Here is a 12,192-nt window from a genome sequence, read left to right as displayed (position 1 = left end):
TTTTGTTAAGTATATTTATTGGAACTTGCTTAAGTTAAATACATGTATGAGACAATATCAATGTATGCTAAAATTATTTATCATAGCTAAAGACATCTCACTGAATTCCACTCATCTGATTTAATTGTTTATGCTATCTTAAAATTCCCTATGTTTCTTGTTTTGTTACTTTGCTAATTTCATGTACTCAACACTGATTTGGAAGATAGATATCTACTTTTAAAACTCAATTAAGTTTTTTTGGTAACTTCTTAAGTTTTTTTAACTGTGGTAAAATATACATAAAATGTAACCATGACCGGATGCAGTGGCTCATGCCTGTAGTCCCAGCACTTTGGGAGGCTGAGACAGGAAGATCACTTGAGGTCAGGAGTTCGAGACCAGCCTGGCCAACATGGTGAAACCCCGTCTCTGCTAAAAATACAAAAATTAGCTGGGTGTGGTGGCGGGTGCCTATAATCCCAGCTACTCAGGAGGCTAAGGCAGGAGAACTGTTTGAATCTGGGAGGTGGAGGCTGCAGTGAGCTGAGACTGTGCCACTATACTCCAGCCTGGGTGACAAAGCAAGACTCTGTCTCAAAAAAACAAACAAACAAACAAAAAACCCACAAAAAAATAACCATTTTTAAGCGTACAGTTCAGTGGCATTAAGTACATTCACACTGTTATGCAACCATCACCATCGTCTACCTCCAGAACTTATTCATCTTCCCAGACTTAAACTCTGTACCCATTAAATAGTAACTTCCCACTCCCCCACCCCCAGCCCCTGGTAAACACAGTTCACTTTGTGTCTCTATGAAGCTGACTTTTCTAGGTACCTCATATAAGCAGACTGGCTTATTTCAACTGGCCTAATGTCTTCAGAGTTCATCCATGTTGTAGCATGTATCAGAATTTCATTCCTCTTTAAGGCTGAATAATACTCCATTACACATATATGTCACATTTTGTTATCCATTCATAGATCAATAGACATTTGGGTTGTTTCCACCTCTTGGCCATTGTGAATAATGCTGTTATGAACATGGGTGTACAAATAGCTCTTCAAGATCCTACTTTCACTTTGTTGGGGTATATATTTAAAAGTGGAATTACTGGATCATACTATAATTCTATGTTTAATTTTTTGAGGAACAGCCACAATGTTTTGTATAATGGCTATACCATTTTACATTCCACCAGCAATAAGCAGTGGTTCCAATTTCTCCACATCCCTGACAACACTGATAATTTCCCTTTATTTGCTTGTTTTTTAAAATAACAGTGATTCCAATGGGTGTGAAGGGGTATCTTACTACAGTTTTGATTGGCATTTCCCTCATGATTAATGATGTAGAGAAGATTTTCATGTGCTTATTGGCTATTCACACATCTTCCTTGAAGAAATGTCCATCAAATTCTGTGCCCATTTATCAATCAGATTGTTTGGGTTATTGTTGTTGAGTTGTAAGAGTTCTTTACATATTTTAGATATTAATCCCTCATCAGATAAATGATTTGCAAATATTTTCTCCTGTGAGTCACCTTTTCATTCTGTTGACTGGATTTTGTATATAAAAGTTCTGAATTTTGATAAAGTCTCACATATATATTTTTCTTTTGTTGCCTTTGTGTTTTGTTTTTGTTTTTGTTCTTTGAGACATGGTCTCACTCTGTTGGCCAAAATGGAGTGCAGTAGTGCAATCATAGTTCATTGCAGCCTTAAACTCCAGGGTTCAAGTGATACTCATGCCTCAGCCTTCCAAGTAGCTGAGACTACAAGCATATGCCATCATGCCTGGCTAATTTTTAATTTTTTGTAGAGACAGGGTCTTGCTTTATTGCCCAGGCTGATCTCAAACTCCTGGGTTCAGGCAATCCTCCCATCTTGGCCTCCCAAAGTGCTGGCATTACAGGCATGATCCACCGCACCTGGCCTGGACATTTAAATAATATAATGCAGCAACTCTGGAAATCAGATTCTATTTCCATTCCAAGGTTTGGTGTTGTTGCTTTATGTTGTTTTAATAACTTCTCTAAACTAATTCTGTAAAGTCTATATTCTCTGTTATATATGGCCACTGAAGTTACTACTCAATTAGTTTAGTGATCAGCTAATGCCTGAACAGAAATTTCCTTAAATGCCTAGAACCAATAAATCTCCCAGCCTTTATCAAATGGCTCCATGCATATGTTGGGATGTACCTTCAACACTAACCTAGGCAGCTGCCAATTCTACCTTAGCCTTCCCTTTTCTTCTTGTACAGACCCTCAAGGTCAGCCAGAGATAAGACCTAGTGCCTTGGGTCTTTCCCAAGCATACACAGGCCTATGCACGTATGGGGTCTCGCAGAGTCTTAGGAATATGTCAGAGCCTTTCAAAGAATCTATCAACATCTTATCCTCAAGTTTTCCTTTTAAGCTTTTCAGTTAGTTTGCTGTTTACCTCAACTGTTAGTCCTCACCTCAGCCACTATGATATTAAAATACTTGTCTGTAAATGTTTTTGATAAACATCTTTCCCTCCCTTTCACCAGAGGCCCTTAGCACTGGATGGCTCCCAGTCAGGTCAAGTAAAGGTAAGCCTTTTGAGAGGAATCTTCCATGGAACCACTAGACACATCAAATTTTAATAATTCTTTGGGAAAGAAGTTTTAAAAGAGCCCAGCTCCATTTTGCATCCTCTGGTCTTGGAAAAGAAAGCTATATTTCTTAAGTCTATCACTGAGCTGAGGTACTGGGAATGGGACTAGGGCAAGTTAAAATGCCAATGCTTACTGTTCTTAGTGGGATTTGGCCATTTTTCTTGAATAAATACTCCCTGGGTTGCCATTACGACTGGTTTATTTGCAGACATTTATCTCTTTCTTTGGATGGCTATTTCCTTTGCCCTTGTTTTTTGTTGTCCTTCTTGTTTGGATCTTATGAGTTCTATTATTTACTTATTCTCAACTGAAGAACAATTATTTGGCCCAAATATTTTCTAACAATGATGTATGTCTTGCTCCTGGCCCCAAACTCTAATTGGCTCCTCTCATATCTATAGATGCACAACATATTCATAGAAAATGGCCAGGAATTAGAACAATTCCTAGGCTTTCATCCAGTGTAGGTCTACCGGTCTAAGAAAGGATTGTTTTCTATTTCCAACTTCCTCACTCTCAGAATAGATGAAGAACATGAAAAAACAATCTCAAGTGTATATGGCAACTAGATCTCTTTTTGTCATACTGATGCATACAGTACTTTATTACAGAAAATGTATGTCTTAGGATACGGTGTGCCAGTCCTGAGTCATTTTCTTCTCCCATCACCTACACTATTCAATCTTTAAGTTAATCTCTCCAACCAGATGGAAGTGTTAGTGATGTCTATGGATAGCACGACACAGGAGGCCTCAGAACTGGGCGACACAGCGAGACTCCGTCTCAAAAAAAAAAAAAAAAAAAAAAGTACTGGCACATCTGACCAGGTTTCTACTGTTTACAGACATTCTGTCTTCTGAACTGTAAGTAAGTGGGATAGAAGACTTTCCTACCTACAATTAAGTGAACTTGTTTTCTTTCTGGTAGCCGTTAACAGTGTTTTTAAAACCATAGCCTTGCAAGGAGTAAACATTTCATTTATGGCTATAAACTTAACAACTAATCTTAACTTTTGGTGAGTATTTTTGTGGTTCTTTTTTTTTTTCAATGCTATCATTGTGAGAAATTAGGCGAGGTTATATCAGAGGCTTTAATGCAGTTACTATCAAAAGCTAGTTTGGTTCTCTTTCAGATAAAAGTAACAAAAATGTTTGCCTAAGACCAGGAACAACTTCTCCTTTCTTTGTAATTTCTACACACATATTGATATTTATAGATAATCATGGAAAAAACAATTTGTCTAAAGTGAACCAAGTCATCTCCTGTGGACAACTCAAAACACTGTCCCACCAATCAAAACGCTACACCACACCAACTCTGCACCCTTAACTTAAAATCTTCTATAAGAAATATTTACCTAGAGCCTCCACAGGGTACTATTCATTTCCTAACTCTGCAGCTCCTCTGTAGTGGATTCACAGAGATGCTGCAGGATATTTTAAAATTCTAGGGAAAGGACAGTGATAAACTACTAGCTCAAGGTCAAAGTGTCAACATCAGATAGTGTTATGTTCCTTTCAATGCTGTTGTGCCTTGGCAAAAGCTGGATTTTTGGCAGCTGCTGTAATAAAAAGCAGAAAATAAGAGAGGGTCCAACCTCATCTCATGGTTTGAGAAGCTGCATAGTGTCCAACAGCTACACACATATCATTAGTAAGTAATCATGGTTATTTATGAACAAATTCTTTTTTCAAAAACCAAAACCAAAAATAAATAACAAATTTGTTAAATTAGTTGTTAGATCAAAACAATTAGTATTTATGTCCTAATTCCTTAATTGCTATTTGAAAAAAATAATTGCTTATTATACATAAAGTGGAGAAAATAAATCAATGAAACACTAAGGGTGCTGTGAACCAAGAAAGCTTAGCAACTTTGCCCTAGATAGAGCCCACTAACCCAAATAATGATCCATACAATTTCCTTCATCAAATATTTATAAATGCCTATGTGTATATAATATATCTGATCAAATAACTCATCTATCTGAACCAGAGATCAATGTATGAAAAGTTCCATATTTCACTGAAAAATTGAAGAGCACTGGATTTTTGTCACTACAGAATCAACTAGCCAATACACAAAATTTCAAATAATAAAACTTTGAATAATTTCTGCATAATACCTGAATGGGAGCTTTCAACGGTGGTATCTGATTTGGAATCCGGAGATGGAGGAATTTGTCTTAATTGTGGAACATAATACATCTTCGTACTACCAGAAGGCTTATATGGCAATAATAAAGGCTGACCTAAGGAGGTAAAAATCAGAACAATTAATACAAAAAACATTTATTAATTCACTGAACAACTATGGAATGCCTTCTATGTTTCAGGCAGTGTTCATGACTTTTGGAATTTATGAGTGAACAAAGAGAAATGTATCTCTGCCTTCAAGAAGAATGAGAATTCTAGAGGAGGAAAATATACAGTAAATAATTAACATACTAAATGAGTAAATTATCCAGCATTTTAATAAATTATAAGTGATACAGAGAAAATATAGAAATGCTGAGGGTAATTAGGAATACAGGAGAAATTGAGGTTTAAATGCAGGGGAAACAGTTTAAGTAGGATGGTAGGGATAGGTTTCATTGAGATGACTTTTTAGCAATCCATTCCATATACAAATGACTCTAACTAAAAAACATCTTATTTTACATTGAACCGTAACCTGGTCATAATCAAGCCCTTATACTGGTCTTATTTTGCTTCCAGAGTCACAGACAGTAAGTCTAATTCTCATCTGTGTGACAGGGCTTCAAAACATAGTTTCCACTGCAAGAGTATGAATTTTCAATATTAAGAAAATACATAAAAGTAAAAATTACAAGGTGCTACCACTCAAGGATAATTATTATTAACATTTTAATGTATATCTTACCCATCTTTTCCTGTTGTTTGTTTACAAAGTGTCTGCATATAGTATGCATAATTTGAAATTCAGCTTTTCTATTTTCTATTTAAAATAAAAATATTCATTTTACTTCCTATTCTTCACATTTGTATGGTTATACCACAGATTAAATATAGTCAACTCTTAGCCTAATGTTGAAAATGCAGGTTGTGTTAAAATGTTCAATTATAAAGAATTCTGTGAATAAAGATTTTCCTGTTTATACTTATTCTTCCCCATCACCCATCTGAGGTAAATTCTTTTTACAAAGTGAAAAATTACACCCTTCATGAAGTTTTTAAAAAAGTACTGACTGCTAAATTGCTTATTAATATGTCTGTGACAATTTACTCTTCCTCCAACAGCACATGTAGAGTCATTAAGAAATGATTAATTGCTAATAGGGGTAAAAGGAATCTCATTTTAAAAATATGCCCTCATCTTACTATTATGGACTTTTTTTTTTCTATATAATAGTTTTTCTTTCATGATTGGTAGAAACTGTCAAATATGCCCTCGTGTCCAACTTCCCTCCCTCCTTACATCTATACATCTATATATACTTCCAATCTCCCTCACAGCCATGTGTGAACGTGTGGGTAACTTTGATCAGTCCGTGGGAAGAGTGCGAGAATGTGTGCAACTTCCAGGCATTCCCGTAAAGTTATCCCATTAAAGCCCCCCACTTCCTAGATACTGCAGATCATAATAGCGGTAGCAGTTACTCTAGACCCAGAAATGGAAGTCACACTTCCAGAGATGGAAGCATGACAGAGCCACCAGACATGCAACTCAGCTATCAGCTCTAGACTACTTACCTGTAATTTAGGGTTTCTGTGATAAAATAGTTATACCATAGCCTAAAGTAATAAGAAACGCAATTCCCAGGAAAGTCTTGGTGGTGTGCTGGAACCAGAACCAGCTGACTTGGAGGTATGCAACCTAGTAAGACACCAGCCGAAATGGCCAAGGGAAACACTTGTGCCACTCCATACCCAAACCCAGACAGCACAGCTTGCAGCTCCAGGAGAGGCTCCTTCCTTTCACTTGGGAAGATGGAAGATTAAACAGGCCTTTGTCTTGCAACCTGGATACCAGCTCAGCCACAGTATGATAGAGATGCCAGGCAGAGTCCTGAGGCCTCCATTCCATGACCTAGCTCCTGGACAACATTTCTAGACACACCCCGGGCCAGAAAGGAACCTGCTGCCTTGAAGGACCCAGTCCTGGTAGGATTCATCACCTGCTGACTGAAGAATACCTGGGTCCTGAATAGTCAGCAGTGGTAGCCAGGCAGTATCACCTGGGTAAAACTCAGAGATGTGCTGGCCTCAGGTATGACCCAGCAATTTCCCAGCAATGGTGGCTATGAGGAGAGACTCCCTTTGCTTGAGAAAAGGAGAGGGAAGATTAAATAGGACTTTGTTTTGCAGTTTAGGTGCCAGCTCAGCCACAGAGGAGTAGAGTACAAAGTAGGCTCCAGGAGTTCCTGATTCCAGGTGTTGGCTTGTGGATGTCATTTCTGGACCTGCCCTGGGCCAGAAGGGAGCCCATAGCCCTGAGGGGAGAGTCCTAGGCCTAGAAGCATTCACCCAAGCTGACAAAAGAGCCCTTGGGCCTTGAATGAATATCAGTGGTAGGCAGCCAGTACTCACCACAAGCCTGGGGCAGTGGTGGCCACGGGGAGTGACTTCTCTGTTTGTGGGAAAAATGTCAGTTCAGCCACAGCAGAATAAAGCACTAAGGTTTCTGACTTCAGGTCATGGCTCCCAGACAGCAATTCTGGACCTGCCTAGGGCCAGGGGGAAATCGCCACCCTGAAGAAAGCACACAAGACTGCCTGGCTTTGCCACCTGCTGATTGCAGAGCCCCAAGGCCTTGAACAAACATAGGCAGTATCCAGGAAGTGGTTCCTGTAGACCTCAGGCGTGACCCAGTGTTTGCTGGCTTCAGGTCTGACCTAGAACAGTCCCACTGGTGGTGGCCACAGGGGTGGTTGTGTCACACCAGCTCCAAGCAGCTCAGCACAGAGAGAGAGACTCCATTCCTTTGGGAGAAAGTAAAGGAAGAGAACAAGAGTCTCTACCTGGTAATCCAGAGAATTATTCTGGATCTTATTAAAAACTTCTGATATGGTTTGGCTCTGAGTATCCAACCAAATCTCATCTCAAATTGTAATCCCCATATGTGGAGGCAGAGACCTGGTGGGAGGTGATTAGATTATGGGTGTGGTTCCCCCACCTTGTTCTCATGATAGTGAGGGAGTTCTCATAAGATGTTGATGGTTTAAAAGTGGCAGTTTCCCCTGAGTTTTTTCTCCTGCTGCCATGTAAGATGTGTCTTGCTCCCCCTTCACCTTCCGCCATGACTGTTAAGTTTCCTGAGGCCTCCCCAGCCATGTGGAACTGTGAGTCAATTAAACCTCTTTTACTTGTAAATTACCCAGTCTCAGGTAGTATCTTTAAAGCAGTGTGAAAATGAATACAAAGAACTGGTGCCAGAAGTTGGGCACTGCTATGAAGATAACCTGAATATGTGGAGGCAACTTGGGAACCGGGTAACAGGCAGAGATTGGAACAGTTTGGAGGGCTTAAGAGGAAGACAGGAAGATGTGGGAAAGTCTGGAACATCCTAGAGGCTTACTGAATGACTTTGACCAAAATGCTGACAGTGACATGGACAATGAAGTCCAGGTTGAGGTCGTCTCAGATGGAGATGAGAAATTTGTTGGGAAATGGCATAAAGGTCACTTTTGCTATGCATTAGCAAAGAGACTGGCAGCATTTTGCCCCTATCCTGGAGATCTATGGAACTCTGAACTTGAAAGAGATGATTTACGGTATCTGGCGGGAGAAATTTCTAAACAGCAAAGCATTCAAGAGGTGACCTGGCTTATTCTGAAAGCATTCAGTTACGTACTTTCACAAAGAGAGGGTTTGAAATTGGAACTTATGTTTAAAAGGGAAGCAGAGTATAAAAGTTTGGAAAATTTGCAGCCTGACTATGCACTAGAAAAGAAAAACCCATTCAAGGAATTCAAGCTGGCTGCAGAAATTTGCATAAGTAACGAGGAGCCAAATGTTAGTAGCCAAGACAATGGGGAAAATGTCTCTAGGGCATGTCAGAGATCTTAATGGGAGTCCCTTCCATCCCAGGCCTGGAGGCCTAGGAGGGAAAAATGGTATTGTGGGCCAGGCCCAGGGCCCAGCTGCTCTGTGCAGCCTTGGGACTTGGTGCCCGATGTCCCAGCTGCTCCAGCTCCATCTGTGGCTAAAAGGACAACAGTTCGGGACATTGCTTTAGAGGGTGCAAGCCCCAAGCTTTGGCAGTTTCATGTGGTGTTGGGCCTACAGGTGCACAGAAGACAAGAGTTGAGCTTTGGGAGCCTCCACCTAGATTTCAGAGGATGTATGAATGCCTGGATGTCCAGGAAGAAGTCTGCTGCAGGGGCAGAGGCCTCACGGAGAACCTCTACTAGGGCAATGCAGACTGGTAACATGGGTTGGAGCCCCATTAACAGTCCCTACTTGAGTACAGCCTAGTGGAGCTGTGAGAAGAGGGCCATCATCCTCTAGACCTCAGAATCCACCAACAGCTTGCACTGTGTACCTAGAAAAGCTGCAGGCACTAAACACCAGCTCATGACAGTAGCTGTGGGAGCTGTACCCTGCAAAACCTCAGGGGTGGAGCTGCCCAAGGCCGCGGGAGCCAACTCCTTGCATCAGCATGCCCTGGATGTATGACATGGAGTCAAAGGAAATTTTGGAGCTTTAAGATTTAATGACTGCCCAGCCAGGTTTCAAACTTGCATGGGGCCTGTAACCCCTTTGTTTTAGCCAACTTCTCCCATTTGGAATGGGAACATTTATCCAATGCCTGTACCCCCACTGTATCTTGGAACTAACTTGTTTTTTATTTTACAGGTTCACAGGCAGAAGGGACCTACCTGCCTTGTCTAAGATGAGACTTTGGACTTGGACTTTCGGGTTAATGCTGGAATGAGTTGACTCTGGGGGACTATTGGGAAGGCATGATTGGTTTTTAAATGTGAAAAGGACATGAGATTTGGGAGGGGCCGGAGTGGAATAATATGGTTTGGCTCTGTGTCCCTAGTCAAATCTCATCTCAAATTGTAATCCCCACATGTTGAGGGAGGGACCTGGTGGGATGTCATTGGATCATGGGAGCAGTTTCTCTCATGCTGTTCTTGTGATAGTGAGGGAGCACTCATGAGATCTTGATGGTTTTAACGTGGCAGTTATCCCCGAGCTTCCTCTCTCTCTCCCGCCACCATGTAAGATGTGCCTTGCCCTCCCTTCACCTTCTGCCGTGATTGTTACGTTTTCTGAGGCCTCCCCAGCCATGCAGAACTGAGTAAATTAAACCCCATTTCTTTACAAATTAACCAGTCTTAGGTAGCATACTTATAGCAGTTTGAAAATGGACTAATACAACCTCCAAAGTGGTACCTCTACAAGTCTGCAAGAGCCACAGTGTTACTAGGCTTGAGGTGCCCCCTAATGGAGATATGGCTACAGTGACCAAAAACTCAGACCATAACACCCAACTCCCTTTGAATTCCTTGAAATCATTCCCGAGAAGGATGGGTATAAACAAAGTCAGACTGTGAAGACTACAATAAATACCTAATTCTTCAATGCTCAGACACCAACAAACATCCACAAGCTTCTCAACCATCTACGAAAACATGACCTCACCAAATGAACTAAATATGACACTAAAAACCAATCCTGGAAAAACAGAGATGTGGAACCTTTCAGACAAAGAATTCAAAATATCTGTTTTGGCTGGGTGCAGCGGCTCATGCCTGTAATTCCAACACTTTGGGAGGCCGAGGCAGGCAGATCACCTGAGGTCAGGAGTTCGAGACCAGCCTGGACAACATGGTGAAATCCCATCTCTACTAAAAATACAAAAATTAGCCGGGTGTGGTGGTGCACCCCTGTAGTCCCAGCTCCTCGGGAGCGTGAGGCAGGAGAACTGCTTGAACCCAGGGGGCAGAGGCTGCAGTGAGCCGAGAATGCACCACTATACTCCATCCTTGGCAACAGAGCAAGAGTCCATCTCAAAAAAAAAAAAAAAAAATCTGCTTTGAGGAAACTCAAAGAAATTCAAGATAACACAGAGAAAGAACTCAGAATCCTATAAGATAAATTTAACAAAAAGAATAAAGCTAAACCTCTATATTTCATAATATACAAAATCAAATCAAAATGGATTAAAGACTTAAATCTAAGACCTCAAGCTATGAAACTACTAGAAGAAAACATTGGGAAAACTCTCTAGGACATTAAAGATTAGCAAAGATTTATTGAGTTATATTCCACATGCAGAGGTTACCAAAGCAAAAACAGACAAATGGGATCACATCAAGTTAAAAAGCTTCCACATAGCAAAGGAAACAACAGTGAAGAGACAAACCACAGAACAGGAGGAAATACTTGCAAACTATCCATCTGACAAGGGATTAATAGCTATAATGTATAAAGAACTGAAACAACTCTATAGGAAAAAAATCTAATAATCCAATTTAACAATGAGCAAAAGATCTGAACAAACATTTCTCAAAACAAGACATATAAACGTCAAACAGGCATATGAAAAGGTGCTCAACATCAGTGATCACCAGAGAACTGCAAAGCAAAACTACAATGAGATACCATCTCACCCCAGTTAAAATGGTTTTATTCAAAAGATACACAACAAATGTTGGCAAGAATGTGGAGAAAAGGGAATTCTCGTACACTATTGCTGGGAATGTAAATTAGTACAACCACTATAGAGAATGGTTAGTTTGGAGATTCCTCAAAAAACTACAATTAGAGCTAACATATGATCCAGCAATCCCACTGCTAGGTATATAACCAAAGTAAGTAAATCAGTATGTCAAAGAGATAAATCTGCACCCCATGTTTATTGCAGCACTGTCCACAATAGCCAAAATTTAGAAGCAACCTAAGTGCCCACCAATAGATTAATGGATAAATTAACCTATTACATATACACAATGTAGTACATACACACAAAGGCAGTACATATACACAATGAAATACTATTCAGTCATAAAAAATAATGAGATCCTGTCATTTGCAGCAACATGGATGAAACTGGAGGTCATTATATATAAAGTGAAATAAGCCAGGCACAGAAACGGAAACTTCACATGTTCTCACTTATTTGTGGGATCTAAAAATTAAAACAACTGAATTCATGGACAAACATAGACAGAAAAATGGCTACCAGAGGCTGGGAAGGGTAGTGAGTGGTGTGGGGGAAGTGAGGATTGTTAATGGGTATAAAAATATAGTTAGATAATCAGTAAGACATAGTATTTGATAGCACAACAGGGTCTACAGTCAATAATTCATTGTACATTTTAAAATAACCAAAAGACAGCTAGGCGTGGTGGCTCATATCTATAATCCAGCACTTTGGGAGGCCAAGGCAGGCAGATCACTTGAGGTCAGGAGTTCGAGACCAGCCTGGCCAACATGGTGAAATCCCGTCTCTACTAAAAATACAAAATTTAGCCGGGCATGGTGGCGGGCACCTGTAATCCCAGCTACTCAGGAGTCTGAGGCAGGAGAATTGCTTGAACCAAGGAGGCAGAGGTTGCAGTGAGCTGAGATCATCCCACTGTACTCCAGCC

General features: G+C 40.4%; 1 protein-coding gene and 1 long non-coding RNA gene across 8 annotated transcripts in view; one reads left to right on the top strand and one right to left on the bottom strand.

Moving 5' to 3' along the window:
- LOC105465444 (ALMS1 centrosome and basal body associated protein) overlaps positions 1–12,192 on the bottom strand; it is a 222,632-nt gene that overhangs the window by 69,286 nt on the left and 141,154 nt on the right. For all 6 annotated transcript variants that reach the window (XM_071076913.1, XM_071076915.1, XM_071076914.1 and 3 more), the window contains one exon: positions 4,753–4,878. In XM_071076913.1, the coding sequence (XP_070933014.1) occupies positions 4,753–4,878 (126 nt within the window). The remainder of the gene's footprint in view (positions 1–4,752; positions 4,879–12,192) is intronic.
- The window catches only part of LOC139357899 (uncharacterized), a 97,400-nt gene that overhangs the window by 29,097 nt on the left and 56,111 nt on the right, over positions 1–12,192 (top strand). The gene's annotated exons all lie outside the window — the stretch shown is intronic.

This window comes from Macaca nemestrina, chromosome 13 (assembly GCF_043159975.1).
Source record: "Macaca nemestrina isolate mMacNem1 chromosome 13, mMacNem.hap1, whole genome shotgun sequence".
In the NCBI taxonomy this organism is placed as follows: Eukaryota; Metazoa; Chordata; class Mammalia; order Primates; family Cercopithecidae; genus Macaca; species Macaca nemestrina.
The sequence above is the reverse complement of the archived record's forward strand: the minus strand, read 5'-3'. Positions and strand labels throughout refer to the sequence as shown.